Source organism: Syngnathus leptorhynchus, chromosome 3, assembly GCF_054491065.1.
Source record: "Syngnathus leptorhynchus isolate UIUO chromosome 3, UIUO_Slep, whole genome shotgun sequence".
NCBI lineage: Eukaryota > Metazoa > Chordata > Actinopteri > Syngnathiformes > Syngnathidae > Syngnathus > Syngnathus leptorhynchus.
Window position 1 is genome coordinate 18770617 of NC_141197.1, and position 27505 is coordinate 18798121.

At 41.9% G+C, this 27505-nt stretch overlaps 1 protein-coding gene and 1 non-coding gene across 2 annotated transcripts in view; both read left to right on the plus strand.

Annotated features, from left to right (window-relative positions):
- lrp4 (low density lipoprotein receptor-related protein 4) overlaps positions 1 to 15403 on the plus strand; it is a 52879-nt gene extending 37476 nt beyond the window's left edge. The window contains exons 9-38 of the mRNA XM_085906952.1: positions 534 to 659; positions 851 to 985; positions 1578 to 1703; positions 2026 to 2256; positions 2333 to 2489; positions 3008 to 3225; positions 5120 to 5296; positions 5529 to 5654; positions 5858 to 6066; positions 6323 to 6404; positions 6496 to 6601; positions 6678 to 6879; positions 7128 to 7317; positions 7514 to 7645; positions 7729 to 7869; positions 7943 to 8029; positions 8107 to 8278; positions 8360 to 8522; positions 8858 to 9083; positions 9147 to 9450; positions 9526 to 9744; positions 9825 to 9959; positions 10036 to 10144; positions 10455 to 10599; positions 10738 to 10851; positions 10918 to 11029; positions 11367 to 11431; positions 11510 to 11597; positions 11673 to 11814; positions 12799 to 15403. Of these exons, the coding sequence (XP_085763078.1) occupies positions 534 to 659; positions 851 to 985; positions 1578 to 1703; positions 2026 to 2256; positions 2333 to 2489; positions 3008 to 3225; positions 5120 to 5296; positions 5529 to 5654; positions 5858 to 6066; positions 6323 to 6404; positions 6496 to 6601; positions 6678 to 6879; positions 7128 to 7317; positions 7514 to 7645; positions 7729 to 7869; positions 7943 to 8029; positions 8107 to 8278; positions 8360 to 8522; positions 8858 to 9083; positions 9147 to 9450; positions 9526 to 9744; positions 9825 to 9959; positions 10036 to 10144; positions 10455 to 10599; positions 10738 to 10851; positions 10918 to 11029; positions 11367 to 11431; positions 11510 to 11597; positions 11673 to 11814; positions 12799 to 13140 (4781 nt within the window). The 3' untranslated portion in view covers positions 13141 to 15403. The remainder of the gene's footprint in view (positions 1 to 533; positions 660 to 850; positions 986 to 1577; positions 1704 to 2025; positions 2257 to 2332; positions 2490 to 3007; positions 3226 to 5119; positions 5297 to 5528; positions 5655 to 5857; positions 6067 to 6322; positions 6405 to 6495; positions 6602 to 6677; positions 6880 to 7127; positions 7318 to 7513; positions 7646 to 7728; positions 7870 to 7942; positions 8030 to 8106; positions 8279 to 8359; positions 8523 to 8857; positions 9084 to 9146; positions 9451 to 9525; positions 9745 to 9824; positions 9960 to 10035; positions 10145 to 10454; positions 10600 to 10737; positions 10852 to 10917; positions 11030 to 11366; positions 11432 to 11509; positions 11598 to 11672; positions 11815 to 12798) is intronic.
- Positions 15404 to 16138: 735 nt separating this feature from the next.
- LOC147059621 (small nucleolar RNA SNORD67) lies at positions 16139 to 16252 on the plus strand. The gene has a single exon (XR_015065781.1). It is a non-coding gene; the product is annotated as a small nucleolar RNA SNORD67 (small nucleolar RNA).
- Positions 16253 to 27505: the final 11253 nt, after the last annotated feature.

A 27505-nucleotide genomic window follows, 5' to 3' on the forward strand; every position in this document is an offset into this window, starting at 1 on the left:
AATATAAAAAATTAAATGTAAAATATACAATATTTATTTTTTATTTTATTTTATTCTCCCTGTTTGTAGTTGATAAGCCGCTCCTCGTGCAGGCTGTAACTTGCTACTGGAGATTGCAGGGGATTTCAAAGCTTTCAATTGCTTGGGGGGCCAAAACATCATTGAAGTGTTATTTTTGTACAATCATGTATGAAACATGACTCATCCACGATGCAATCCCCGATGCACATCACATAGGCGCATGAGCTAATCTGCTTTTAATTGGATATATACTGATTCATTATGCCGCTACATCTTTGTGTATACTTAAATAGATGTAAATTCATTAGACACTAACGATAATCCTATGTAGTAATTAACTCAGTGGTGGCCTTACTGTATATAATCAAAGTTGATGTAGTTCACAGCCTTATATGCTTCCTGAAAATTAAGAAGGAAAAGTACAAGAGCCAAAGAGAGAAAATGGGTCGTCCCAGTAGGAACTTTTCAAAACAACACAGAATAAAATGGGGTTCCTGTTGGTGTCGCCGCAGAGACGTCACCTTGTGCCCCGGACCAGTTCCAGTGTGGGAATGGGCGCTGTATCGGCCAGAGGAAGGTGTGCAACGAGGTCAATGACTGTGAAGACGGGACGGATGAACTTCCACACCATGAATGTCGTGAGTTGACCGTGTTTTAGTTACTTCAACATTGCCAACATAGCGTGGCTAGAAGGAAATAGCATCCTTGCCAACTAGGGATTTCAAAAACACAAATACTCCAGGCGGAATATGACTGCTGGGATGTTTGTATACACTGAACACAGCAAGTCAGTCTGCAATGTTTGTGATTCTTCAATGTTACCATTCAGGTCCACGCTCCAGTGACGGCAACTGCAACCAGAATAACGGCGGGTGCTCCCAGAAGTGTCAAATGGTCCGAGGACTGGTCCAGTGCACCTGTCACACCGGATACCGACTGATGGATGATGGCAGATCCTGCCAGGGTATTTATTTGTGTGTGCGCATGTGCGTGTGCGTGTGTTGACACAATTGATATCTCTGACACAGCAATGACTGCTCAGTTGTTTAGTTTTGTTGTGTATCATTACACATTCCTGAAACCCGAGGGACAAGGTGGTGAACTGAAAGATAAAAATAGCTCAATTTAAAATTATAGGGGTTTTTATTATTATTATTATTACCATGATTATTATTATCATTATTATTATTTATTATTTTTATTATTTATTGTTTATTATTTAAAGCACAATTTTGAGACAATTTAAATTATGCATTATAATTTGAAAAATACAGTGTGGTGGGCTCTTAACACATCAGTAAGATGCAGTTCTGAATGAGAGATAAAGCCCGTGTGATTTTGCATGCACTCCTAAAGTTGTCTGATAAGTTAAGAAATGAGACAATGTAAGTCACATCTCATAAAAACCCATCTTTGATGACTTCCACGTTCTTTTATCATGCTACAAGGTCATGACCCTTGAATGGTTTTTGAACTCTTCAGATGTTCTATTGTGACAGCTTTCCATCCCACCCCCTTCTCTTTTCCTTTTTGCCTCCACGGTTTGTGTGTTCCAGATGTGGACGAGTGTGCCGAAGAAGGCTACTGCAGCCAGGGCTGCACCAACATCGAGGGCGGCTTCCAGTGCTGGTGCGTTCAAGGCTATGAACTGCGGCCCGACAAGCGGAGCTGCAAGGCGCTGGGTAAAGATGCACTCTTCTCTTCTATCTTGACATGTTTTCACCACAAGGGCAAAAAACCCTTTGTTCATATTTTCCTCAGCAGTAACTGTATCCATTTGCTGGCTCCGGGGCTTGCAAATTTTGAAGGTCTGGAGTAGATTAGATGATGTGAGGATTGAGTGCTGGTACATCAGCCCATCAATCTGTTGCAGAACCCAAATACTGAGCCACTGTCAGATGCAATTAACCTTCCACTTACTAAGTGGGGTGGGGGGGGGTTGCTGTTTTTCCGTTTTGATGCTTCATTCTCATCCCCCTATTTTTGTTGTGTTTATTTTAACAGGTCCAGAGCCGGTGCTGTTGTTTGCCAACCGAATCGATATCCGTCAGGTCCTGCCTCACCGCTCCGAGTACACGCTGCTGCTCAACAACCTTGAGAATGCCATCGCTCTGGACTTTCATCACAGCCAAGAGCTGGTTTTCTGGTCAGACGTGACGCTGGACCGCATCATGAAAGCCAATCTCAACGGCTCCAATGTGGAAGAGGTCGTCTCGACGGGCCTGGAGAGCCCAGGTGGGCCCCGCAATTTTCATTTTCCAATAGTTCCTGTCAATGCAGTCATGGCAAAAACGTTCATTTCTATAAACAGGCGGGCTGGCCATTGATTGGATCCACAACAAATTGTACTGGACAGACTCCGGCACATCCCGCATCGAGGTGGCCAACTTGGATGGGACTCATCGCAAGGTGCTGCTGTGGCAGAACATGGAGAAGCCTCGGGCCATTGCGCTGCACCCTATAGAGGGGTAGGCGCTCCAACACGCACGCACACACATGCTAAATGATTCACCGCAGATGCTTTCAAATGTGCACACCATCCTTTCTGGATGCGTCCCAGTTGTAGTGCAGTTCCAGAGCGGGGATTAAGCTTTGGCAGCGCTTGCACAGTGCCCACAGGCAAGTGTGGATGGAGCAAAAATTTCATACAAGAAGCGCTGGCTGTGATTCTCTGACTCGACTCGATGTCGCAGTGGCAGGAAAAAAACGTGCCAGATGAAGCCATTGAAAAATGTCAACCCAGAACACTTACCGTATTTTCCGGACTATAAATTGCAGTTTTTTTTTCATAGTTTGGCTGGTGTTACGACTTATACTCTGGAGCGACTTATGTGTGAAATCACTAACACATTATATCATTTCACATGTTATTTTTGCACTAGACCGCAAGAGGGCAGAGTTGAATTTATGTCCCAAATAACTGATTCTGTCCCAGAGGTCTTAAAATAAAGCCATCTAATGTCGATGCTGTTGTTTTGTTCTTCAGTAAGATTTACTGGACGGACTGGGGCAATACGCCTCGCATCGAGTACGCCAATATGGATGGCTCCAATCGACGAGTCATCGCCGACACTCACTTGTTCTGGCCGAACGGCCTGACGATCGACTACGCCGGCCACCGCATGTACTGGGTGGACGCCAAGCACCATGTCATCGAAAGAGCCGACCTGGACGGACGCAATCGTAAAGCTGTCATCAACCAAGGCAAGTGTCGTTTTTAAATAAATGTTGTTCCCATTTGGAATAATAAAATGGGACAGGCGATGATACATTGATAAAAATGTATTTTTCTACTGTTTGGAACCACAAAACACATCAGCGCCAGTCAAGATTGTTCAAGTGTCTGTGAGGGGGGGTGGGTCGGTGTGTGTTTGCATGCCCGCACCATTGTGCGGGTGAGCACTCCTTAATGATGTGTGCTCAGAGGATAAAAGGCTGTAATTGGCCCTGTCCGTTCTCCAGAACCTCTGTTTGCTCAGACAACACACAGGACAAATGGGACGTGCGTGTGCGTGTGTGTGTGTGTGTGTGTGTGTGTGTGTGTGTGTGTCTACTCATTTCCACTGGCCAGGCTTCTGCGCCAAGGAATTTTAATGACTGTCTCCCTCCAGTCACCTACAGTACAGTTGCGTTTCATGCTTCAGCTGGCTACGCGCCAACTTCCTGGAGTTGAGCAGTGGGCGGGTGTGGCGGTTTAATCTTTTACCAGCCTACACACCTGTGGACCCCTAGGGTGGGGGCAAAGACAAAATGAGGGTTCCGTGGGGGGGTGTCAACCTGATCTCGGAGCAAATGTGCCTCGAGTTATTCGGCACGGTAAAGACGCCTCTTTTACAATGAGTGAGTCGTCTTTTTTATGTGGGGTAATTTGTCCTTGGGGAAGTAGACGAGAGAGCAACGGAACAGAGTGTCCATGTGGCAAACAAAAAAGATATTTTGTAAAAAAGAGTACGTCATATTTCTCTGACAGGTGCTATCATCCTGTGCTGACTTGACACTAGGCCCATTAAAAATTGTACGGTAATACCGTATTTTCTGGACTATAGGTCGCAATTTATTTCATAGTTTGGCCATGGGTGCGACTTATAATCAGGAGCGACTTACATGTGAACTTATGAACACATTATATCATTTCACATGTTATTTTCACACTAAACCGCATAAAGTTGCTCTAGGCCTGTGGAATAATTGGAACTGCAACTGACGATGAGCATACTGTACCTTCAACCTGTTGTTGCCTATTCTATTTTTATTTTAAATTGTCTTTCAAGATGACATGTCTGTTCTTGGTGTTGAATTTTATCAAATAAATGTCCCCCAAAAATGCAACTTACACTCCAGTGCGACTTATATATGTCTTTTTCTTCTTTATTATGCATTTTATGGCTGGTGCGACTTATAGTCCGGAAAATACGGTAGTCTGATTCATCCCGGCAGCCATTGAGCACCACAAACTTTCGTCAAGTACAAAGTAGTAAAAAAAAAAAAAAGCCCACACGCAAAGGTTGGTTATGTAATCCCTTCCGCTATGATCCAAGCACATTTATGTCCATCTGGAAGCAATACTTGCTTCTATCAGTGATGAGTGGGGCAGATTCCGCAGTGGTGTGTGTGTGAGGTGCCACATGTAGGTTAAAGGGGACATTATTGTGAAGGCTCGGCGCAGCGTTCAATGCCCCGTCGGCTCGCAGCTGCTCGTCCAGCTGTCCCGGAAAAGAACAAGAGCAGAGGGGACGAGAAGTACGTGTTGATGACACGGGAGAAGGTGACCATGACAAAACTAGTTTCCTCTTTGGCTTTTGTGATTCACTGGAGGGAAGAGGGTGCATTATTTGTCGCCCTCATGTCGAGATACTATCAGAAAACACACATCCAGATGCACACCTGGACCTGACCAGGTTGGGAAATTCAAAAGAACTCCGATTTCAGAATCCATGGAGGGACTCTGCTCTGTCGCTCTGGCAACAACAGTTCTGATGGAATATAATAACACCAGTGAACACTGCAGTCCTTAAAATTGGAGAGGATTTTTTTTTTAGCAACTGCTGCTCTTGTTGAATGTTCTCATTAGTCATCTTTTCTGTCTTTTCCTTCTTAGGCCTGCCTCACCCGTTTGCCATCACTGTGTTTGAGGACAGCCTCTACTGGACTGACTGGCACACCAAGAGCATCAACAGCGCCAATAAATTTACTGGCAAGAATCAGGAGATTATTCGGAACAAACTGCACTTCCCCATGGATATCCACACTTTGCACCCACAGAGGCAACCTGAAGGTCGGTGACTAACTACAAATGTTGGATGCTTGCTTTAAATTTTTTCATTATCCTCTCCTCTTTCATTTTTGGGAATAAACTAGTTTCTCTACTGTGGAGCTAATTACTCTTTTTTTAACCTTTTTACTTTTTTTTTTTTTTTTTTATTAATTTCCATTTTGATTTGTTTTTAGAATACAACATACGTTTTCCCCCAATTTTGTTTTTTACTTTTTGTGTTTCACTGTTGTAGGGGGAAAGAACCGCTGCGGTGCTAACAATGGAGGTTGCAGCCACTTGTGTCTCCCTGGCAACAAGACCTATACCTGTGCTTGCCCAACTGGTTTTAAAAAAGTGGACCACAGCAACTGTGCTAACAGTGAGTTCTTTACTTCTTCGAACTATTCAACATTAATATGTAGATAGAATAAATAAACCAGACACATCGTATTATTCCAGATTGTGTTTCATTTTTCAAAAAAAAAATGGTGATTTATGAGTGGTGTACGTTGTGTTGTTTTTTTGTTGTTGACCCATTGTTAAAAATAGAAGACTGACAGAAGACCTTTGGTCTTTAATCAGGTCTTGACAAGTTCCTGCTTTTTGCCCGAAGGACGGACATCCGACGAATCAGCTTCGACACAGAGGATATGTCCGATGATGTCATCCCTCTGGCTGACGTGCGCAACGCTGTGGCACTGGATTGGGATGCCAAAGACGGCTACATCTACTGGACGGATGTCACTACTGACTCCATCAACAGAGCCCTTTGGAATGGCAGCAAGCAGGAGGTAAGCAAAAGACTCTTCCAAATAGGCCAATCAAATTCTGTGTAGTTTATTCAGTGCCAACTTTCAGCAAGGCAGGAAGAGTTTTTTTGGTACAATACTGCCACCTAGCGATGAAGAAGTGTAATTTAATCTTGCTGAAACCCATTGAAGAGTATAGACAGATGCATAACAAAAAAAACAAAAGAACACATTTGAAATAAAAGAAGGCTCCAGTCCTGTGAATGATCTTTAAAGGTCGGTTAATTTGTTTTTGCAGGTTGTGGTGGACACCAGTCTGGAGAGTCCAGCAGGTTTGGCTATTGACTGGGTGACCAACAAACTCTACTGGACAGATGCTGGTAACCAACCCAGTTTTAAAAATTCATTTAGATGACATTATAATACATGGACTGCAAATTTGATATATATCGTGTTTTCTTTTAAATCCAGGCACAGATCGTATTGAAGTTTCTAATGCAGATGGGAGCATGCGGACTGTCCTCATATGGGAGAACCTTGACCGACCAAGGGATATTGTTGTGGACCCTATTGGAGGGTGAGTTGGTTGTCAAGCATATTTAAAAATATTACGTTCCAGGAATTACTCAAATGTTCATCATTTTTTCCCTCAGCTTCATGTACTGGACTGACTGGGGTGCCAACCCAAAGATTGAGCGTGCAGGGATGGACTCGTCGAGTCGCGTAGTCATCATCTCTTCCAACTTGACATGGCCCAACGGACTTGCCATTGACTACGAGACTAAACGGCTGTACTGGGCTGATGCGGGCATGAAGACAATTGAATATGGAAACTTTGATGGTTCAGAACGGCAGGTTAGAGAGTATTTATTTATTTATTTATTTTATTTTTATTTTTAATTTTATTGATTTTATTTCATTATATTTTATTTATAAAAAAATATAAATATATTTATGAAGCAGTAGAAGTTTGAAGTACTCTTTATTTTATTTCATACTATTTTATTTTATTTTTGTTTCCATAGCAGTTTGAAGGACTCTCATTGAAAAATCCAAAACCTGGTTTTGCTTGAGTAACGATTAATCAAAGTCATCCTATTCAGGTTCTGATTGGCAGTCAGCTGCCTCACCCCTTTGGCCTCACTGTACACGAAGACATGCTATATTGGACTGACTGGCAGTCCAAGAGCATCCAGAGTGCTAACAAAATGACCGGCCTGGGTCGGCACACACTCGCGGAAAACCTGGAGAACCTTATGGATATCCACATGTTCCAGAGACACCGTGAAACGAGTGCGTGTCCCCTCCAATCAAATATTTTCTAGTCAGCCACTGCTTAAAACCACTTGTTCCGTGTCCTTTTTCAAAAATGTTGACAAATCTAAGCACAGATAACTTCTTTTATGTTTATGATTTGGCGAGAAAGGAAGCTCCATTTGTGAGCTGATTTATTTATTTATTTTGTGTGTGTGTGTTCCTCCACTCTTAGTACACAACCCATGTGCGGTGAATAATGGAGGTTGTAGTCATCTCTGCCTTTTGGCTCCTGCTCCCAAAGCCTACAGTTGTTCTTGTCCCACTGGCATCAACCTTCAAGCAAATGGAAAAACTTGCATGCCTGGTATGAACATTTTTTACACAAGTCAGATAAATTATTGCCATACTTTAAAAATGTGTATAAAGTAATGATAATTTTTTCCACAGGAATGAGCAGCTTCCTGATCTTCGCACGGCGAACGGACATTAGAATGGTGTCTTTGGACATTACCTATTTCGCCGACGTGGTTCTTGCCGTCAACACGTCCATGAAAAACACGATCGCTATCGGAGTGGACCCGCAAGACGGTTCGTGTGTCCTGTCGAAGAAGCTAATCTCAAGTTTCAGCGAAGTGGGTGATCAATGTTGGTTCTTCTGCAGGCAAGGTGTACTGGTCGGACAGCACGCTTAAAAGAATCAGCAGAGCCAACATCAATGGAAGCGCTCATGAAGACATCATTTCTTCAGGTGACGCCTGTTCAGAACTCAATTCTAAGGGCAGCTGGTTTCAGTATGACGAGATCCATCTACTTCTCTCTCTGCAGGACTGATGACAACTGACGGTCTGGCAGTCGATGCAGTCGGACGGAAAATTTACTGGACCGATACAGGAACCAACCGAATAGAAGTTGCTAATCTGGATGGCTCCATGAGAAAAGTTCTGGTGTGGCAAAACCTGGACAGCCCTCGTGCCATTGCTCTTTACCATGAGATGGGGTGAGACTGCCACGCTATTTTGTTTTCCACTCAGCATGCACCATGTTTAGGTGTTTACATAACTCTGTGGATCTCCTACAGTTATATGTACTGGTCAGACTGGGGCGAACATGCTAAGCTGGAGCGCTCAGCAATGGATGGTTCTGATCGAGTGATCCTCATCAATAACAACCTGGGATGGCCCAATGGTCTTGCCATAGACATGGCCGGCTCGCAGTTGTTGTGGGCTGATGCTCATACTGAGGTGAGTGTTGAATCCTTGTTTCTCACTCTGGTGTGCTTGGACAAAATTCTCGTGACTGGGAAAATGAAGCTTCAAATTTGCTCCATGAACCAGTGAATGTATTTTTCAGTCCTCTAGATGGCACTGTCTGTTGATCATTGGGTTGAAAATATGTTGACTTGAAATTTTGTAAACCCCTTTATTTGAACCAATGGTGCCATCTAGAGGAGTCAAAAAATATAACAACTGGTTCATGAAGCATTTTTGAAGCTTCATTTTTCCATCACTTCAAAATGCTGTACTCGATGGAGGGTGAGAGAAATATTCCTGAAATCATCTTGTCTTACCCTCCGTAGCGCATCGAAGCTGCCGATCTGAACGGTCAGAACCGCCACACCCTTGTGACGCCAGTCCAGCACCCATACGGTTTAACCCTCTTAGGCTCTCACATCTATTGGACTGACTGGCAGAGCCGCAGCATCCAACGGGCAGACAAGAAGTCTGGCGATAACACAATCACTGTTTGTTCCAACCTGCCGGGTCTGATGGACATTCAGGCTGTGGACAGAGAGAGAGCTCTGGGTAAGTATTGTATGAACATCTCTTCTCCTGCAGGAACATCATTCTCTCCTCCCTCCTCTTCAGGATTCAACAAGTGTAGCAGGAAGAACGGAGGCTGCACTCACTTGTGCCTCCCTCGTCCCAATGGCACCTCCTGCGCTTGTCCCACCGGCATCCTACTCAAGGGAGACGGAAGATCGTGTGACAACTCCCCCGAAACCTTTCTGGTCTTCTCCAACCGTGTCAGCGTCCGAAGAATCTCCTTGGACACTAACGATCACACGGACGTGCATGTACCCGTCCCTGAGCTGCACAATGTCATTTCGCTAGACTACGACAGTGTGGATGGGAAACTCTACTATACAGACGTCACTTTGGACGTGATAAGGTACCAGCCCGAAATTCCGCTGATCTATGTTTTTTGTAATACTGCCATGGTTTCTCATTTTTCTTGTGTTTGTAGACGTTCAAACCTGGATGGTACCGGCATGGAGACTGTCATCAGCCAGGGACTTAAGACCACAGATGGGCTGGCTGTGGACTGGGTGGCCAGAAACATGTACTGGACCGACACGGGACGAAATACCATCGAGGTGGCGCGCATTGACGGAACCAGCCGCAAAGTGCTAATAAACAACAGTTTGGATGAACCCAGAGCCATTGCCGTGTTCCCGAGCAAAGGGTGAGCAAGGACAAAATCTTACTGGAAACGTCTCACAGCATATTGCTTGTCATCTCACCTGTCTAACCTTGTCTCCGCAGGTTCCTATTCTGGACCGATTGGGGTCATATCGCAAAGATCGAGCGATCCCACCTGGATGGTACGGATCGCAAAGTTCTGATCAATACTGACCTCGGTTGGCCCAATGGACTCACTCTGGACTACGACACACGGAGGTCAGAACATAACTGCCTTTAGTCTCGGAACACGCTCTTGGTCTACAGGTCCCACCATTCTGTTTTTATTCCACAGGATCTTTTGGGTTGATGCCCACCTGGACCGGATCGAGAGTTCTGACTTGAACGGAAAATTGCGTCAGATTCTCGTTAGCCCGGTGTCCCACCCCTTCGCCCTTACCCAGGTAGCTAGCAATCACCGGACTGACCCTTCCTCATGGCTGCCTCCGCCACTCACCTGCTCTGTCACGTGTCAGCTCGCCGTGTTCCTCTGCTCACCGGTCATCTGCTCGTCCTCCAGTTCATACTTGGCTCATTTGACTTGACCATTTCTTCTTCCTTTCCACTCTGATCCTCATTTTTCTTCCTCCTTCTCCTCCCCCCCTTTATTCCTCCCATCCCCCCTCTCCTTGTCTGTGTTTTCCTTTCCTCTCTTCGTTTCCCCAGTTGAAGCCGGTGTCCTCCCCTCTAACCCCTTTCTCCCGACTCTCGCAGCAAGACCGTTGGATCTATTGGACAGATTGGCAGACTAAGTCCATCCAGCGGGTGGACAAACACACGGGCCGTAACAAGGAAACTGTGCTGGCCAATGTTGAGGGTCTCATGGACATTATAGTGGTATCACCTAACAGGCAGACGGGTAAGAGATACATCAATACTATACTACATCGTGATTCCATAGCTGCTGTCGTTGAAGGTCACATGGTTTGCAAAGCTCCATTTGTCCCAAAACGGTTCAAAGACCTCTTTGGCTGAAAGTTCCTCCCTCTTTTGTCAGGTACCAACCTCTGCGGGGTGAACAATGGAGGCTGCACTCATCTATGTTTTGCCAAGACCAACACTTTTGTCTGCGCATGCCCAGACGAACCAGACGGACGCCCTTGCTCCACCAGTGAGTGCTCCCGCTCAATTATTTTATGGGCAAGGTTTTGATATTTAAACCATCTTCTTTCAACAGTCGCAGGCTACATCCCAACTTTTCCCAGCAGAGAATCCAGCAGCACCCCAGTTCCTAATAAGATCCCCAAAGCCTCAACTGAGACCTCCCAAAGAGAACCCTCGCTGATCAAGTATGGCCACACATGTTCATTCCTGCTTAATTTGGATTTTTTTAAGAATTTGTTTGGATTATAAACACACAAAATATAATTCAATTGAATTGTCCGTGAGGACAAAGCGGTACAGAAAATGGATGGATGGATGCATTTTTTCTCTCAAGTTGTTTTCATGTTTTGGTCCACAGCTGCACAAACATGACCTTTTTTTTTAAGAATGTTTTCGAAATATAAACGCACAAAATACAATTTAATTAAATTTTAACTTTATTTTAGAATTTTTTTTCGGATTATAAACACACTAAATGCTCCATTCAATCGCTCAAGTTGTTTTTCATATTTTGATCCGCAGCTGCACTAACAAGAACCCGAATGTAGACGGCTGCTTACAGAGTAACGTGGTCACTGCTCCACACGGTCAGTATTCAGCAGATCCTTCTGTAAACAAGTTGAGCATGTAAAATTTGAGCAGTCAACACGTGCTTGATGTTACAGGGGAAGGACTTCACGTCAGCTATGTGATCGGAGGCGTTTTAACCATACTGGCCATTCTCATTCTCATCATTGCTTTGATTATTTACCGGTGAGTTTCTCAAGCGACCTTATTTTGTGTACTGAAGCCTGAAATTTGTCAAATTGTTGTATTTTCGACCAACAGACACAAAAAGTCCAAGTTTGCCGAGCCAGGGGTCAGCAACCTGACCTATAGTAACCCTTCCTACCGGACCTCCACGCAAGAGGTCAAGATCGAGGCCTCGCAGAAGCCTCCCATATATAATCAACTTCGATATAAGAAAGAGGTAATGAAAACTTTGATTTGATTTGAAAGCGAGCTGACTTGAGGGTTGCTTTGTATCACCTGGATGGATTTTAAACTGGCGCACTCATCTTTTCCTGCCTCTCTTTTACTCCCCGCAGCTTTCCCACCCCTACAACTCCCTCTCCCCCTTTATCTTTTGAGACGTGGAGAGGTAGATACATGACGGCATGAATGAAAGTGTGCCAGTTTGGTTTTCTTTCTTTACTACTTGATTTTAGACAACCAGACTGCTGTGTCGGAGCCATTTTCTTCGATCTGTTTTTCTTTTGACGTTTGCTGTAGTGAGTGCGACTAACAAGTGTTTTGACGTGTTGGTACCATATCAAAGTCTTGCCGAAAGAATATGGAAACTGTTTGATCGCCATTAATGGCTCCGTTAAAGATAGCAACAATTTTCAAAACCGGGAACAATTTTTTAGTTTCTCTTTTTGAGAATCAGTAAGCATGAAGACTTAGACTAGGGGTGTCAAACAAATTTTTGCCGAGGGCCGCATCATAGTCATAGTTTCCCTTGGAGGGCCATTATGACTGTCACAACAAACTCATGAATAACTACTTTTGAAATCAGAGACTAGTAAAAAAAAATCTCATATTGTAAAAGGCTGAATGGTCATAAGAATTGCTAGCAATGTCTCTATTTTTTAAAAGTGAAGACATTTGTAATTTTTATCATAACACAAAGTCGAGCCTTGAGTTTGACACCTATGACTTAGACAAAGATTTTTGTAGAATAAAAAAAGAAAACTTTTGACAAAAAAAACTCCACAAAGACAAAAAGTGATGTCTGGGTCAGTTAACATTGACCCAAATTGTATGCCAGTTGTTTTGAGTGAATAATTGCTTGGTTCCTCCCATGGTTGATATCAACTGAGATTGTAAACAAAACTTAATCTTTAAACACCTTGGTGGTGTCGGACAGCATTTTAGATCCTCTCGAACTAACTGATATAATTGTTTTGTCCAGGGTGGTGTGGATGGAGGATACACCAAGGAGAAAATACGTATCGTGGAGGGCGTGTGTCTTCTGTCCACCGAGGAGCTTTACTGGGATGATCTGAAACAAATCAAACCGTCGCGAGGGGGCCTGCACACCTGCATGCGCACGGACACCGTTTCTCTACAGGCCAGCAGCGCTTCACTGGATGACGGCGAGACGGAGCAACTCCTTCAGGAGGAGGCGTCCGAATGCTCCTCCATAAGCACCCTCGCCCCTTCGGCCATCACCCCTCAGCGTCACTCTCAGCGTTGCCTGCCCGACACCGGATGGATGTCCATGTGCAAGCCCTCCACGGAGAGCGAGAATTGAGGCCAGCCCGTGTATTTTACATCGGCCTATATTGCAAAAACAAGTGTGTCCGTCTGTTGTCTCGGCTGTTCCGGACAGATGTTTCAAGGTACTAGTGTGGATGTAAATTTAGAGTCAAAAGCAAACAAACAAGTTGCCAACTGTTCCTCCGTCCTACTTGTGTATACACACACACACACATAGACAGACACACATACGCGCCCCAATTGTGCTGTGCTAAAATGCCGTCAGGCAAATTTGTAAACTAATTAGTATGCTGGAATCAGAAAAGGCAAAGGACTCTTGGGAGGAAGTGAGAAGCGATGCAAACACTAAAGGATGCAGACTCTCATTGCGACAAATATCTCAGTGTACAACATCGCCATTTTTAGGAGATTTTTTTTCCTTTCCTCTCCCAGGACTCTTAACTACGGTACCCTAAAACCACTCATCTCTTTATGAACTCTATTTATTAATGATTTTTGTACTTCTGAGTGGGCTTCCCGACTTTCACGGAAACAGTGAGTGTTGTGTCAAGCTTTGGGCAGCAGATATTCAAGCGTTGTATTTATGACAGTGCCAAAGGGTGGGGCTTGAACAAGTTCCCGTGTGTTTCTTCTCACATTTACAAATCGCTGTTAAGTTGTCACAATTTTGACAATTCTTTCATTTCACAACAGTAGAAACCCTCTTTGATAATATATTTTTTAACAAGCTAAGTTGATTGCGCAAGAATATTTAAAAAGTCACGAAAATGTTCCTCTACATTATTTTTAACTCATTTGTTAGAACCACTTTACATGAAATATGATCTCACCATGCAGGTAGTTGTGCTTTTATATATTACCTTGTGCCACAAATTTTAAGAAAAAGTACGCATAAGACCATGAAGACAGAAAGTAGGTGACTCAAAGCAGAAATGTTTTCTGGCATTCAATTCTTTTGCGTCTTGGTTGGTCATAGCTAGCAAGTTTGTTATAGACAAAATTGTAATTTTATCAGAACAATTATGTCACCGCTCATTAGTTCATGTCATTTTAAAATCTATACAGCACTTATGATTGTGACATAAAGCTTCTTGGTTTTAACAATGTTACAAAATATCTAAACTTTTTTGGTAATATAAAAGTGCATTAATTGTAACGTCTTTTAGTGCATCGCTATAGAAAACCCCAAATTCTTCCCATTTAGTTTTTTGAAGGCTGCTACATTATAGACAGTATATATATTCTGACTCGTTTTGGCATAAATAAAAAAAAGTATCACATTTTACATTATCACATTACCTGCAAATTGAACACACTTTTTTTAGAAACGCTATGTCGATTACAGTAATATTAGCATATCTTTCAACCGGTGCAATTTTCTTCGTTCTCTTGGGAACAAAAATATATGAATGCAAAAAGCAGTAAACACTATTATCATTTTATTGTAGGAAGTAAACTCCAAATCTGTGGTGCAAAAGTGCACTTGCAGTATTTGCAACAGTAGTGTAGCATAATTTAGAAAGTCTGCAAGATGGACCACAGCAGACAGTGAGAGTTGTACTTTAGCAACATATCACTTGAAAATATTTAACCTGTCGCTACATTGTTTATCTTTTAGAATGCCCAGCCCCCCCTCCCCCTCCATTCTGTTGACACAACTCCTCAACAGTCTTTCTAGAACAATGTATTTTTGAAGAATCTGCTTAGAGCTCAGCATCTTGCTGTTTTGCTGCTAGACAAAGCACTGAAGCCAATGGAAGAGGGTCTTGGCAGCTACAGAAACTGGTCTCTGACAATTGGTTGACCGTCGGCCTACAGAGTATCATATAGTGACCCAACCTATCGTCGTCATCCCAACTCACAGTCCCCCCGACTCTGCTGCAGGAATGCTAAAACTGTACAAATTGTATTTTTCGGATATATGACATTTCAGTTTGGTTGAGCTGTATAGTTTTTGTACAAAGGGATTTCATGACTGTAATTAGACTTGCATTAATTGTACTCACTGGAGAACATTTTGTTTAACATTTGCTGGATTATTTTAACCACTGTTTCCAAGCCTTGTAAATGATAGGGAATATGCCATTTATTTAATAGTTCCCCTTTATGTTATGAATTACAGGTCTCGTAGCTGTTGTAAAGTTAACAATAAGAGGTATTTATGATTTGTTTGGATGTCATTTGATGTGTAAATATGAACAGACGCTATATGTATTTCCATGGCAGTACTAACAAGCTGTGTTGTGTGATATAGTGAATTATCCCTTTGCTATCTTTTAATATAAAAAGGCATTTCAACGAAACTCTAGTCTGGCGCATCTTTTGTAAATCATATATATAGTAAAGCTTTTTTTTCAAGCAAAAAATGACCACTGACATCTTGATTTTAAGCAACGAAACACAAGTTTTGAGTCTTTTTTGAAAGTTTGTCACGTGAACAAATGTGACCAATCAACGTTGCCATAGCTATTTAGCCAATCAGCGTCAAGAGGCGTTCGAAACGGAAGTGTCGTTTCTGGCCAGGTCGATCCGGTGAAAATGAAGACCTCCAGTTCCAACGATAGATAATGTCCGGTAAGTTTTTGTTGTTGTACCGCTTTAGAGGCATATTTTCGTTTTTTTTCTCTCAATCTCAATGACGCGTTTCTTAGTTACAGACTTGTACGATTTAGTTATCTCAACGAATACGAGCAAAAACGTCAGGCTAGGGCAGTAGCTCTTTGTTTCGTTGAATTCTTTGTCCTGACTGAGGAAACGGACACATTCGTTAACCTTATTGCAATGGCTAATTGCAAAACCAAAGATCTTTTAAATGTTTTATTGACACGGATCTGCAATAGTGGTTCGTCACCTTTTAAAAGAATAGTGAATTACTTGAGTATCTCACTAGTTTCCAATCGAAAAACAACCACGTGGTTTACACGTGGGTGCAGCAGTTAGCTCCATATATTGCTCTTTGGGGGTCAAAAATCCCTGCGTGATCATTTCACATCAAATATTTTTAGAGGAATCTTTGCAAGCCTGGAAGTGAACATGAGAGTGATGAGTTGCACTTAATCAATTGGAGTGTGTTGCAGTGGCATTAACACTTCAAATCTGATTCAACCTGATGACGCACGCTGTGCACAGGGGCCATCTGACTCAAATCTTCCAGTCTTGAGCTTTACCTTTTTTTTTTTTCATTAGAAAAAATGTTTGTTTATTCATTGGTGATTTGCAAGAAAGATAAATTATTTTTTAATCACAACTCTTTTCTTCTTTTTATTCTTTGAGGTTGTGATGCTGTATCCAGAGGTTGGACAGTGCCTGAAGGAGTCAAGAGGACCAAGACTGTCTTTCATCACTGTCCTGCTGCTAGCACAAAGTATTAAAAGCAAAGCGGGTTTCTCCAACATCTCCCAGAGCTGGAATTATTCCTGCCCTTGTTTTAGTAGTCTCTGAATAAAGATTTGTACGAACTCCCAGCGTCTGGTTGCAATTCAATAATCTACCACAAGGTGTCAGTAAGACACCAGCCATTTATTTTGTGAGACTTATCATCTGGAGTTTGGATTTAATTATCTGAAGTTTAAGCAAATTTGTGTTGTGAAAAAAATTGATTTTGATAGATTTTAAAACTAAACTTTAATGCAAGAAAAAACTTTTTCTTACCTGCCTTATTGTCTTTCAGTTGTGGCTTTTGATGAACAACAAATAAGTTGCTAATAGGTTTATTATTTCCTGAAATGTTTTAAGTGACATTATAATGGAGTTTGACCATTGGAGCCACGTCTCAGTGGCTGGTTTTCCATTTTATGTCAGTTCAGCTGTCATTCTTCAGCCATCCAGTAATCTTGTAACCTCGGCTGTCCGTCAAGCTGCCACATTGTTGGAGCAGTGCAGCACTTCTCCTGTCATTCTGACCCAACCGTATGAGGTTGGGCCAACCACGGTGTCAGGTTTTTTTTCAAAGTCGAGGCGAGTGAAATTTCAAATTTGACGTGGCCTGATGTGGCGATATGCTTTTCACAGAGAGGCCACCTTCATGTGGCCCTATTACTTTTTAACCCGAGCATAACGTGAGGGGTCATTTTAAATGAATCAACATGCATTCCTCCATAATTTCACATGTAAAGATTTTGATGTATACAGTTCACATTCACAGGTATATTTGCACAAGTGTGTTTTATTGGATTTTTTTTTTTCCAATCCAGGTTGACTGTACATATCAAACGTTTTGCATTTCAGGCACTGCCATCTATGTTGCAGTCATCCAATTGCAACACCAAACAAGTGTTGGAGAAAGTAGAACGGGCTGCCTGTGACCTCAGAGATACGGGCCGCTCGTCGGTCCATGAGACTGTTGAGGAAAGGAAGTTCTAATAGGAGTGTGCTCCATGCTGGAATGCAAAATATGCAAAATAAAGCTCAATCATTTGTATTAGCATCTAAAAGAGGCTGGATAGGCACCCTTGAGGACCAGAGTTGGTGACCCAAGCTAGGGTTAGGGTTTCAAACTAGGGTGTCAAACTAGGGTTAGAGTTTCAAACAGGTTTTAAACCAGGGTTAGGGTTTCAAAGTAGTTGAACACTCCACATGTGCTCATTTAATGTTTTATTGCATCACATCGGACACAGATCCCAAATCCCGTCTATTTTCTCACTGCCAGTGCTGTTTATCCACTACTGAATTGGAGGATAAACTCCTTTCACGGGTAGACGGAAGGGAGCTAAAACTTGTCAGATTAAACGCAACGGGCCGTACGTGTGGGAGACACATAGAGGAAACGTACGGTGTGCTTGGAATGAAATATGTCAGTGTGACTGGAAAACCCACTCGGATTTTCCCACTTGAACCACAACATAAAGGTTGAATGCACTAAGCATTCCGAGATAAGCGCTGAGAAAATGCTCAAGCAATGACACGCCGGAGGTGAGGAAGTCTCAGTTTCTGGAGCCGTCGTTCGATGGCAGCCTCTCAAAGTACAACCTCGGTCGAAAGGAGGATGAATGAAATGGTGTCAATTTAGCCACACAAACGGAAAGCAGCTTTGAGTCAATCTGTTTAGCCGTGGAAGTGCTGATTTCAAAATAGTACAAGACGCTTCGCATGGCAAAGAGGGAAACCTACTGTACATTTTGAAACTATCGCTACAAAGATTACATTAGGAACATTACATTTGTATTTTAACAGATAGAGTTGGGTTTGAACTGACGACCAGTGTTGGCTCGTGAGTGAACGATTCGTTCAGAAGAACGAATCTTTTCAGTGAACGAGAGTGAACGAATCACTTCCTAAAGTGATTCGTTCTTTTTTTTTTTCAATTCAAATGACGTCAACCAGTAGGTGGCGGTAATGCTCATTGAAGCTGGTGCCACCTCGCCGTAAAACAAAACGAAGAAGAAAATGACGTAACTTCCCTGTTACGAACGAGACGTGAATTGCATTTCCCGTTCACCAAATGAACGGATCTGTGAGTGAACGAGTCAGTGAGTGAGTGTTTTGCATTTCCAGTTCATCGCGAGAACGGATCAGTGAGGGAACGAATCCTGACTTTCCCGTTCGCGGACGAGTCAAATTGCGGTGTACCTAATAAAGTGTCCGAGTGACGTCACACATCAATCAGCCAATCAGAAAGTGGGGGTGAGGGCGGGTGTGGCACTTTTCACTTTCATTTAAGCTTTGACCATGATTTTTCCCTAATGAAGTGGTCTGTGATTAGGTACACATGAAAATGGCGGTGTACCTAATGGAGTGTCCGAGTGACGTCACAGATCAAGCAGCCAATCAGAAAGTGGGGGTGAGGGCGGGTGTGGCACTTTTCACTTTCATTTAAGTTTTGACCATGATTTTTCCCTAATGAAGTGGCCTGTGATAAGGTACACCTGAAAATGGCGGTGTACCTAATGGAGTGTCCGAGGGATGTCACAGATCAAACAGCCAATCAGAAAGTGGGGGGTTGTTCGGGTGTGGCACTTTTCACTTTCACTTCAGCTTTCACCATGATTTCTCCCTAATGAAGTGGCCTGTAAATAAGTACACCTGAGAATGGGGGTGTACCTAAGAGAGTGTCCGAGTGACGTCAAAGATCAAACAGCCAATCAGATATTTGTGGCACTTTTCACTTTCATTTAAGCTTTGACCATGATTTTTCCCTAATGAAGTGGCCTATAAATAGGTACACCTGAAAATGGCGGTGTACCTAATGGATTGTCCGAGTGACGTCACAGATCAAATAGCCAATCAGAAAGTGGGGGTGAGGGCGGGTGTGGCACTTTTCACTTTCATCTAAGCGTTGACCATGATTTTTCCCTAATGAAGTGGCCTGTGATTAGGTACACCTGAAAATGGCGGTGTACCTAATAAAGTGTCCGAGTGACGTCACAGATCAAACAGCCAATCAGAAAGTGGGGGTGAGGGCGGGTGTGGCACTTTTCACTTTACGTGAAGCTTTGACCATGATTTTTCCCTATTGAAGTGGCCTGTGATTAGGTACACCTGAAAATGGCGGTGTACCTATTGGAGTGTCCGAGTGACGTCACAGATCAAACAGCCAATCAGAAAGTGGGGGTGAGGGCGGGTGTGGCACTTTTCACTTTCATTTAAGCGTTGACCATGATTTTTCCCTAATGAAGTGGCCTATGATTAGGTACACCTGAAGATGGCGGTGTACCTAATGGAGTGTCCGAGTGACGTCACAGATCAAATAGCCAATCAGAAAGTGGGGGTGAGGGCGGGTGTGGCACTTTTCACTTTCCGTGAAGCTTTGACCATGATTTTTCCCTAATGACGTGGCCTGGGATTAGGTACACCTGAAAATGGCGGTGTACCTAATGGAGTGTCCGAGTGACGTCACAGATCAAGCAGCCAATCAGAAAGTGGGGGTGAGGGCGGGTGTGGCACTTTTCACTTTCATTTAAGCTTTGACCATGATTTTTCCCTAATGAAGTGGCCTGTGATTTGGTACACCTGAAAATGGCGGGTGTACCTAATAAGGTACACCGCCCTTTGTACCTAATTACAGGCCACTTCATTAGGGAAAAATCATGGTCAAAGCTTAAATGAAAGTGAAAAGTGCCACACCCGCCCTCACCCCCACTTTCTGATTGGCTGATTGATCTGTGACGTCACTCGGACACTCTCTTAGGTACACCCCCATTTTCAGGTGTACCTATTTACAGGCCACTTCATTAGGGAAAAATCATGGTCAAAGCTGAAGTGAAAGTGAAAAGTGCCACACCCGCCCTCACCCCCACTTTCTGATTGGCTATTTGATCTGTGACGTCACTCGGACACTCCATTAGGTACACCGCCATCTTCAGGTGTACCTAATCACAGGCCACTTCATTAGGGAAAAATCATGGTCAACGCTTAAATGAAAGTGAAAAGTGCCACACCCGCCCTCACCCCCACTTTCTGATTGGCTGCTTGATCTGTGACGTCACTCGGACACTCCATTAGGTACACCGCCATTTTCAGGTGTACCTAATCACAGGCCACTTCATTAGGGAAAAATTATGGTCAAAGCTTAAATGAAAGTGAAAAGTGCCACACCCGCCCTCACCCCCACTTTCTGATTGGCTGTTTGATCTGTGACGTCACTTGGACACTCCATTAGGTACACCAGTATTTTCAGGTGTTCCTAAAGATATATAACAACGTAAAACACATACATATTTGTCATATAAAGCAATTAACCAAATGTCTGATTTTTATGTTTTAAATGGCGAATACAAAAACAAGGAATAAAACACCAGACAAGTTTTAACATGTTTATTAAAATAATAATAATAAAAGTACATTTCAAACCAGCAATCTAATGTGAAACAAGGAATAAAACACCAGACAAGTTTTAACATAAATGTTTATTAAAATAATAATAATAATAATAATAATAATAATAAAAGTAAATTTAAAACCAGCAATCTAATATGAAACAAGGAATAAAACACCAGACAAGTTTTAACATGTTTATTAAAATAATAATAATAATAAAAGTAAATTTCAAACCAGCAATCTAATGTGAAATTGCAGTCGATATATTGGATAACAATATTTAGGCGTATATATGCATACACGTTATTTAAAAAACTACATAGTTCATGCCGGGAGGGAGACGCAACACGTTCAACTGACTGATCCGTTGATGGACGGACCGGAAGAAAGGCAGTTCACCCATTGACTCGTTGATTCGTTCCCTCACTGATCCGTCCGTTCTCGCGATGAACTGGAGATGCAAAACACTCACTCACTGACTTGTTCACTCACAGATTCGTTCATTTAGTGAACGGGAAATGCAATTCACGACTCGTTCGTAAACTCGTAGGAAGTGATTCTTTCACTCTCGTTCACTGAAAAGATTCGTTCATTTGAAAGAATCGTTCGCTCACGAGCCAACACTAATTCCTGTGACTGACTGACTCGCTCTATTGCTTGAGCCATGGTCGCCACACAGATTTCTTCACACATTGACACTAATGACAACAGTTTTAGCAGCTATCACCAGGTCTGTGCTTTTAACTAGGAAACCCAAAACATTGAAAATTGAAAAAAAATAAATAAATACAAAAATCGCATACATGAATTTGGCTCTGTAAAATCTTATTAAAAAAGCAGGAAAGCCAATTTTCACATTAAGAAAACCTACTATTTTGTTAAATTGCCCAACTTGGAATATTAATGGGATTTTCAAAATAAAATCTTGTCACTGGTTATTAAAGGCCAGTGACCTTCGTGATCTCGCTCGGCTCTATGACTGCAACAAGAGCAGTGGAAGGCAGTGGCGAAATCGCTTATCCTTGCCACGCGAGACTTGGATAGGAATAGATGTTCGCTTCAGTCGCCTCCCAACTGACATTAACCTTCCCTTCTGCTGCCTCGTCTCCTCAGAGGTCCTTCAGTGATGGATGACCTCTTTTGCTCGTACACACACACACACACACACATTCGGCTTCCTTACCATTCCCGTGCCCATTAAGAACACATCCTTATAAACAGATCAGAGTAATGAAAATCTGTTCAACTCAGTCCCCTAATCCCTTGATTGATGCTCTTTTCTTCAATCACTCTTTGCTGGGGGCTTCTGTGACAGTTTTGAAATGTCATTGGCTAGTTTTTGAGATGCGTGCGTGTGTGTGTGTGTGTTCATTTGTCCGACTTTTGGCGTACAGCTGTCTATTGTGCACTCGTGGTGTCCAGAAGTCATTTACTGAAGGCTGTGTTTATGATTCACTCTGTGCTCTAGCATCATGATGGTGCCACGAATGACCCAATTTTTTTCTGCCCCTCTCCACTTTCTCTAGATATAAACTGAGAAGAACATTCGATTGAAATTTCATTTGTAGTTTGCAGATGCTGACAGTTAGCGATTATAGAAAAGTGGCAAATAAAATTGCTGGGGGTCTTTGGTTTGCCATTTTTAAAATCCTAATCCTTAACCTTAACCTTATAAAATCCTTTTGAGACTGCTGTGTTCTCTTTTCCATTTTATGAGTCTCCCCTTTGAGATTAATCATGGCATTGAGGATTATATCTCTTGAGTCAGCCAAAGAAAAAAAAAGCGCACAGCAAATGTTTCTCTTTGAAAACGAAAGCTTTCAGGTCAAAGGTTAGATTAAATTAAAGTGCCACACTTTGATACATTTTCAAAGAGAAGAATGCTGTATATTTTCTGCTAAAATAGTCTCTGTGTGTGGACAATTCCGTGAAAAGAAAGAAGAGCATTCTTCCTCTCAGAAGCCATTGGAGACTTTGAAAACGAGGAACAATGCAGCTGAGGACTTACATTGTTATTTCTGCTGACCATCTTAATCGTTAGCAAATCGGGCAGGCTAAAGTCTGTACTCAAAGAAAAATGGAGTGAGGGCATTTTTGGTTTTTATTCAGCAATAAAATTTAGAGAGCGGAGGGGGAGGCATCATCACGTCCTCCAGGCTCCAAATGATTTGGACCATTCGCGATGGGTAGAACAAAATCATGGCACCATTAATGCTGCTAACAGGGCTACATTGTTATTTCTGCTGACCATCTTAATCGTTAGCGAATTGGACAGGCTAAAGTCTGCGCTCAAAGAAAAATGAAGTGGGGGGGCATTCTTGGTTTTTAATCAGCTATAAGATTTAGAGAGCAATCATCATGTCCTCCAGGCTCAAAAACATTTGGACCATTCGTGATGGGTCGAACAAAATCATGGGACCATTGACACTACTAACACTAAGGTGTAAATGTGAAAAGTAAACACAACTTGACATTAGCTTAACATGTTGCGTTATCTTTGATACCACCTTAAATAATTCAGCCATCAGTTTGCTACAGCGGCTTTGTTTTCCTTTTGCTTTCATCAATAATGGATATTTTGTGTGTTGTTTTGATAGCTGCTGCAAATGCGGCATGTTTTTGGCAGTTTCTCCAGCTACCGACCGCCCCAAACTGAGATGTGATGGAAACCGCAGAGCCAAGCTGAGCTTGAACTTTGCAGTAAAAAAAAGCAGGAAAAAAGAATCATTTATTTTGAAACCAATTTAAGCGACGAGGTTAGAAAATATAATACCTTCTTTCATCTACCTTCCTTGTTACTTTATTTTAGCGGAGCCTTCCATGACCAAAAAGACAACGAGCCAGCATATTGTTAGTAAGAAACGTACGCAAATATTTGACATTGGCAGTCGATCACAACTTCCTCGAAGAGCCTTGAATTTCCCGCAGACACTTTATTAAAAGAGGTGATTTATCTAAAGCGAGCTGAGGAGAGATGATTAAACTTTCCATTGTCAGGGAGATGGACCGTGTCACATCAGGCTTCCCGTCAGAATTTAACACTCGGCTGCTTGATATGTTATCCACTTCGCTCAGCAATGTTCGCTCATTTTATTTATATGACCCTCTTTAAATGTGACACGGCAGAAAAAGAAAAATTTGTTTACTATTACATGTCCCTATTCATAACATTTGAGGAGTTTTTCTGCTGAGGGAGGGAGGTGAACTTTATCAAAGTCTATTGTGGCACAGTCGTGGCAGGATTGAGGACCTGCTGGGGATGACTCACAATCCAAAACTCAAAGTAGGAACAAAACGTTGGAAAACAAAACACCGCACGACAGAACAAAATAACGTGACAGCAACAACAATGTGTCAAAGACTGAAAGCAACCAGGCATCTAAACACAGGCGAACTGAATCATTTACAGCACAAGTGTCAAACTCAAGGCCCGGGGGCCTGATCCGGTCCGCCACATCATTTTATGTGGCCCGCAAAGGCAACTCGTGCATCAACTCAGTGTTTCTTGTTAAAATATCAAAATTGTAAATTGTCTTTCGGTGAGATATTGCCTTTTTTTTTTTTTTTTTTTTAAACCGCAATTGTTAAATTGTTTATGCTGGCTTCTGTTGTGTGTATGATAATATAAGATAGTCATTAATGGCTCCACGAGGAAAACCATAACTACGAAAAAATGAGTGTGACACCCCTGATTTACAGCAACAGAAAATATGCAGTCAAAGACAATATTGAGAACGGTGATTAGTCTGTCAGGAATTCTAATGGATGTTGAAGGTGAAAAGTCCAAATCCCCACAGAGGCAAGAGAAGAGTAATAGAGACAGCCAAAGCCAACATTTTCACCGATCAATGTTTTGTAATCCAGGACACATTTACGCATTAATGACATTGTAACCTCTTAAGACAGACTTTTTTTTTTCTCTGGCTGCCTAATCACTTGCACTTTTTTACAGTGCTACTCAGAAGCCAAACCTCACAGCAATCTGCAAAAATATCCTTCATTGATAACTTTTTAATGGCCGTATTTTTGGCAAGAAAATAACGTTGCTCTCTTTAGACTCCTTTAAATTGACTTAGTGCTGGTGCATTGTCGACAGGTGGCTTTTACAACAAAAAATAATTTTAATAATAATAATAATTTTAATAATACTTTAAATAATAATTTTGATAATTTTAATAATTTTAATAAGCGGTGAGAGGGCGGCAGCTGCACAAAATAATCCGTGATGAGTAATCATAGCCATTTTGTTTTTGACAGACAAAGAAAATAGCTACTGCTTTTCCTTTTCTTGACAAGTTCCTTAATTACTTAATGAGAGCCTTGGCTTGGTAATCACACCCTTAATACAGAAAGGCTATAATTTGGTGGCCATACAGCAAAGTCCATCAGCAGTGATCGCTCATGAATAGAGAGAGTGGCTCTGCATCCCTCCTGAGTCACCCTGAAAGGGGCGGAAATTGAATAATGAAAATCAAATATAACCTAAATACATTAGGATGAATTATAAAGAGATTGCTGAGAAAAACTGATTCATTTCTCTCTGGTGTCTCAAAAGATGACTGAGGTTTGTCATGTGAAAGATAATCTTGTTTATAAGGTTGGCAACTTTAAATAGAATAGTAATGACATGAAAAGAAAAAAATAATAATTACAGGGCACTTAACACTGCTAACACTAGTTGAAAGTACTTGGTTAGGTCTTATGCAAATGACACACCATTCTCTCCGGTTGCCAGTGCCTCGGTTGTCATGGTAACCAAAGGCGTAAGGCGGGGGTGGATTTTTTCTTGAGTAGTAAGAGGAAAAATAGAGAAATGAGTGCTCACTTCAAATTACTTCATCAAAAAGCCACAAAATTATACTTCGATTCAAGAAAATTAGGAAGATTTAATCGGAATTTCCTCCAAAGTACCATGATTAAAGGTTACATGTACCAAAGATGAATTCAAGTTGTGGGAAATCTCTTTGCGAAAGTAAGAATCTGCTCCTGATCCCCACATAAAAGCTCATCTGAGAATTCATACATAGAGGTAATGCCACGGGTTGTGCTTGCATAGGTTCTTTTGGGATGGGCTCATTAATCTTCATGGAAGTAACTCGAGAGGGCAGCAGCAAAACCAACTGCAAAGTTTACACAAACAAGTTGATAATAGATCATGCTCACAAACATATTGCCCAAACAACAAATAAAGTCAATCTCAAGATGTATAAATTCAACTGAGTATTCCTTGTCGCTGCTTATAAACTTTGTAGACTAGTCAATAGATAAAGACTCAAAGACAACTTGGTGAAAAATCTAAATATAATGTAAAAATAATCATTTGGTCTTCCCAAACAAATGCTATCTTGTAAATCTTGTTCTAGATGCTGATACCAAAGCTAAAAAAAAAAAGATCTCATCTCCATTGATCTTTAGATGTCAAACCAAAATGTTTTGATAAATAAATAAAAAACTTGACCTCAGTCTATAGCAAAAAATAAATACATTTCTGTTAATTTCCTTCCTTCATAATAAAAATTGCTAGCAATATCTCTTTATTTTTTTAAAAATGAAGATAATTTGTAATTTTTTGATAGACACGAAGTCCATGCACAATTTATCTTCGCGGGCCACATAAGATGTTATGGCGGGCCGTCTCTGCCCCCGGGCCTTGACTTTGATACCATGCTCTAGAATCTTCCGTTTGATGTTTTAAGTCCTTGGTAGAAGAGAAAAACAAAGTAATTGTGACTTCTCTGACACCCCAAGAAGCATTCTACCTTGAAAACTGGAGGACCAATCTTTCGTCTGTGCTCCTCTGTCCAGTGCTGTTCAGGATTGCAGGGTATTAAGAAAGATTCAGCTCTCAGCCGGGGCCCATGGTATTTACTGAATAAGTACTCAAAGCAGTGATGGAAAGACCTGCAATCTATACCACACGGGGAGAGAGACAAAAAAAAAAAAAAAAAAAAAAATGTTCAGGGAAAAAAACAAACCTGCAGTTAGCAATTGTACTTCTCAGAACTTACAATGTAGAAAGTGCAGCGTGTCACTTTTGATGGACCATAAAAGTAAATTCTTGACATCTGTGACTATCAGGCTGTCAAGATTTCCCGCCAGGAGCATTATAGTCATTTACTTTCATTGCATATTCTTCTGTCCTGACCATATTCAAAAGTGCTTTCACTATGGGAATCATGTCGTTACGGCAGTAGCCTGTTGTTTTTAGATTGAACGTTGGGCTGGGGGGAACTCATTGTACATTCAGATTTGGTGAAGAAAAAAAAAAAATCTTTTCAGGTTGCGAAAACCTTTTATTTGAATTCATAGAAGCCAACATTAAGTCATTCGCTGCCAACCGAGATAATATCTTTGACGTCCATAACCGTCAACGGCACGGAATGAGTTCATTAATATCATCTTGACACCCTCATATTTCATAGCAATGAAAAAGTTAAAGTTCCCTAAAAATAGCCAAAGTCGCACTTTCTAGCTTATTTCTCAACTTCCATAAATATCAGTAATTGTCAGATTAAAAACTGTGACTTCCGCTTGGTCAGCCTCAAGAGTCTATGCTGCTCAAATATTTCTGCTCGACTCCCACTGGGTACCAGATTGCCTTCTGACCGAGCCACAGCCTTTTAGCAGCAGGTTCTAAACTCGGA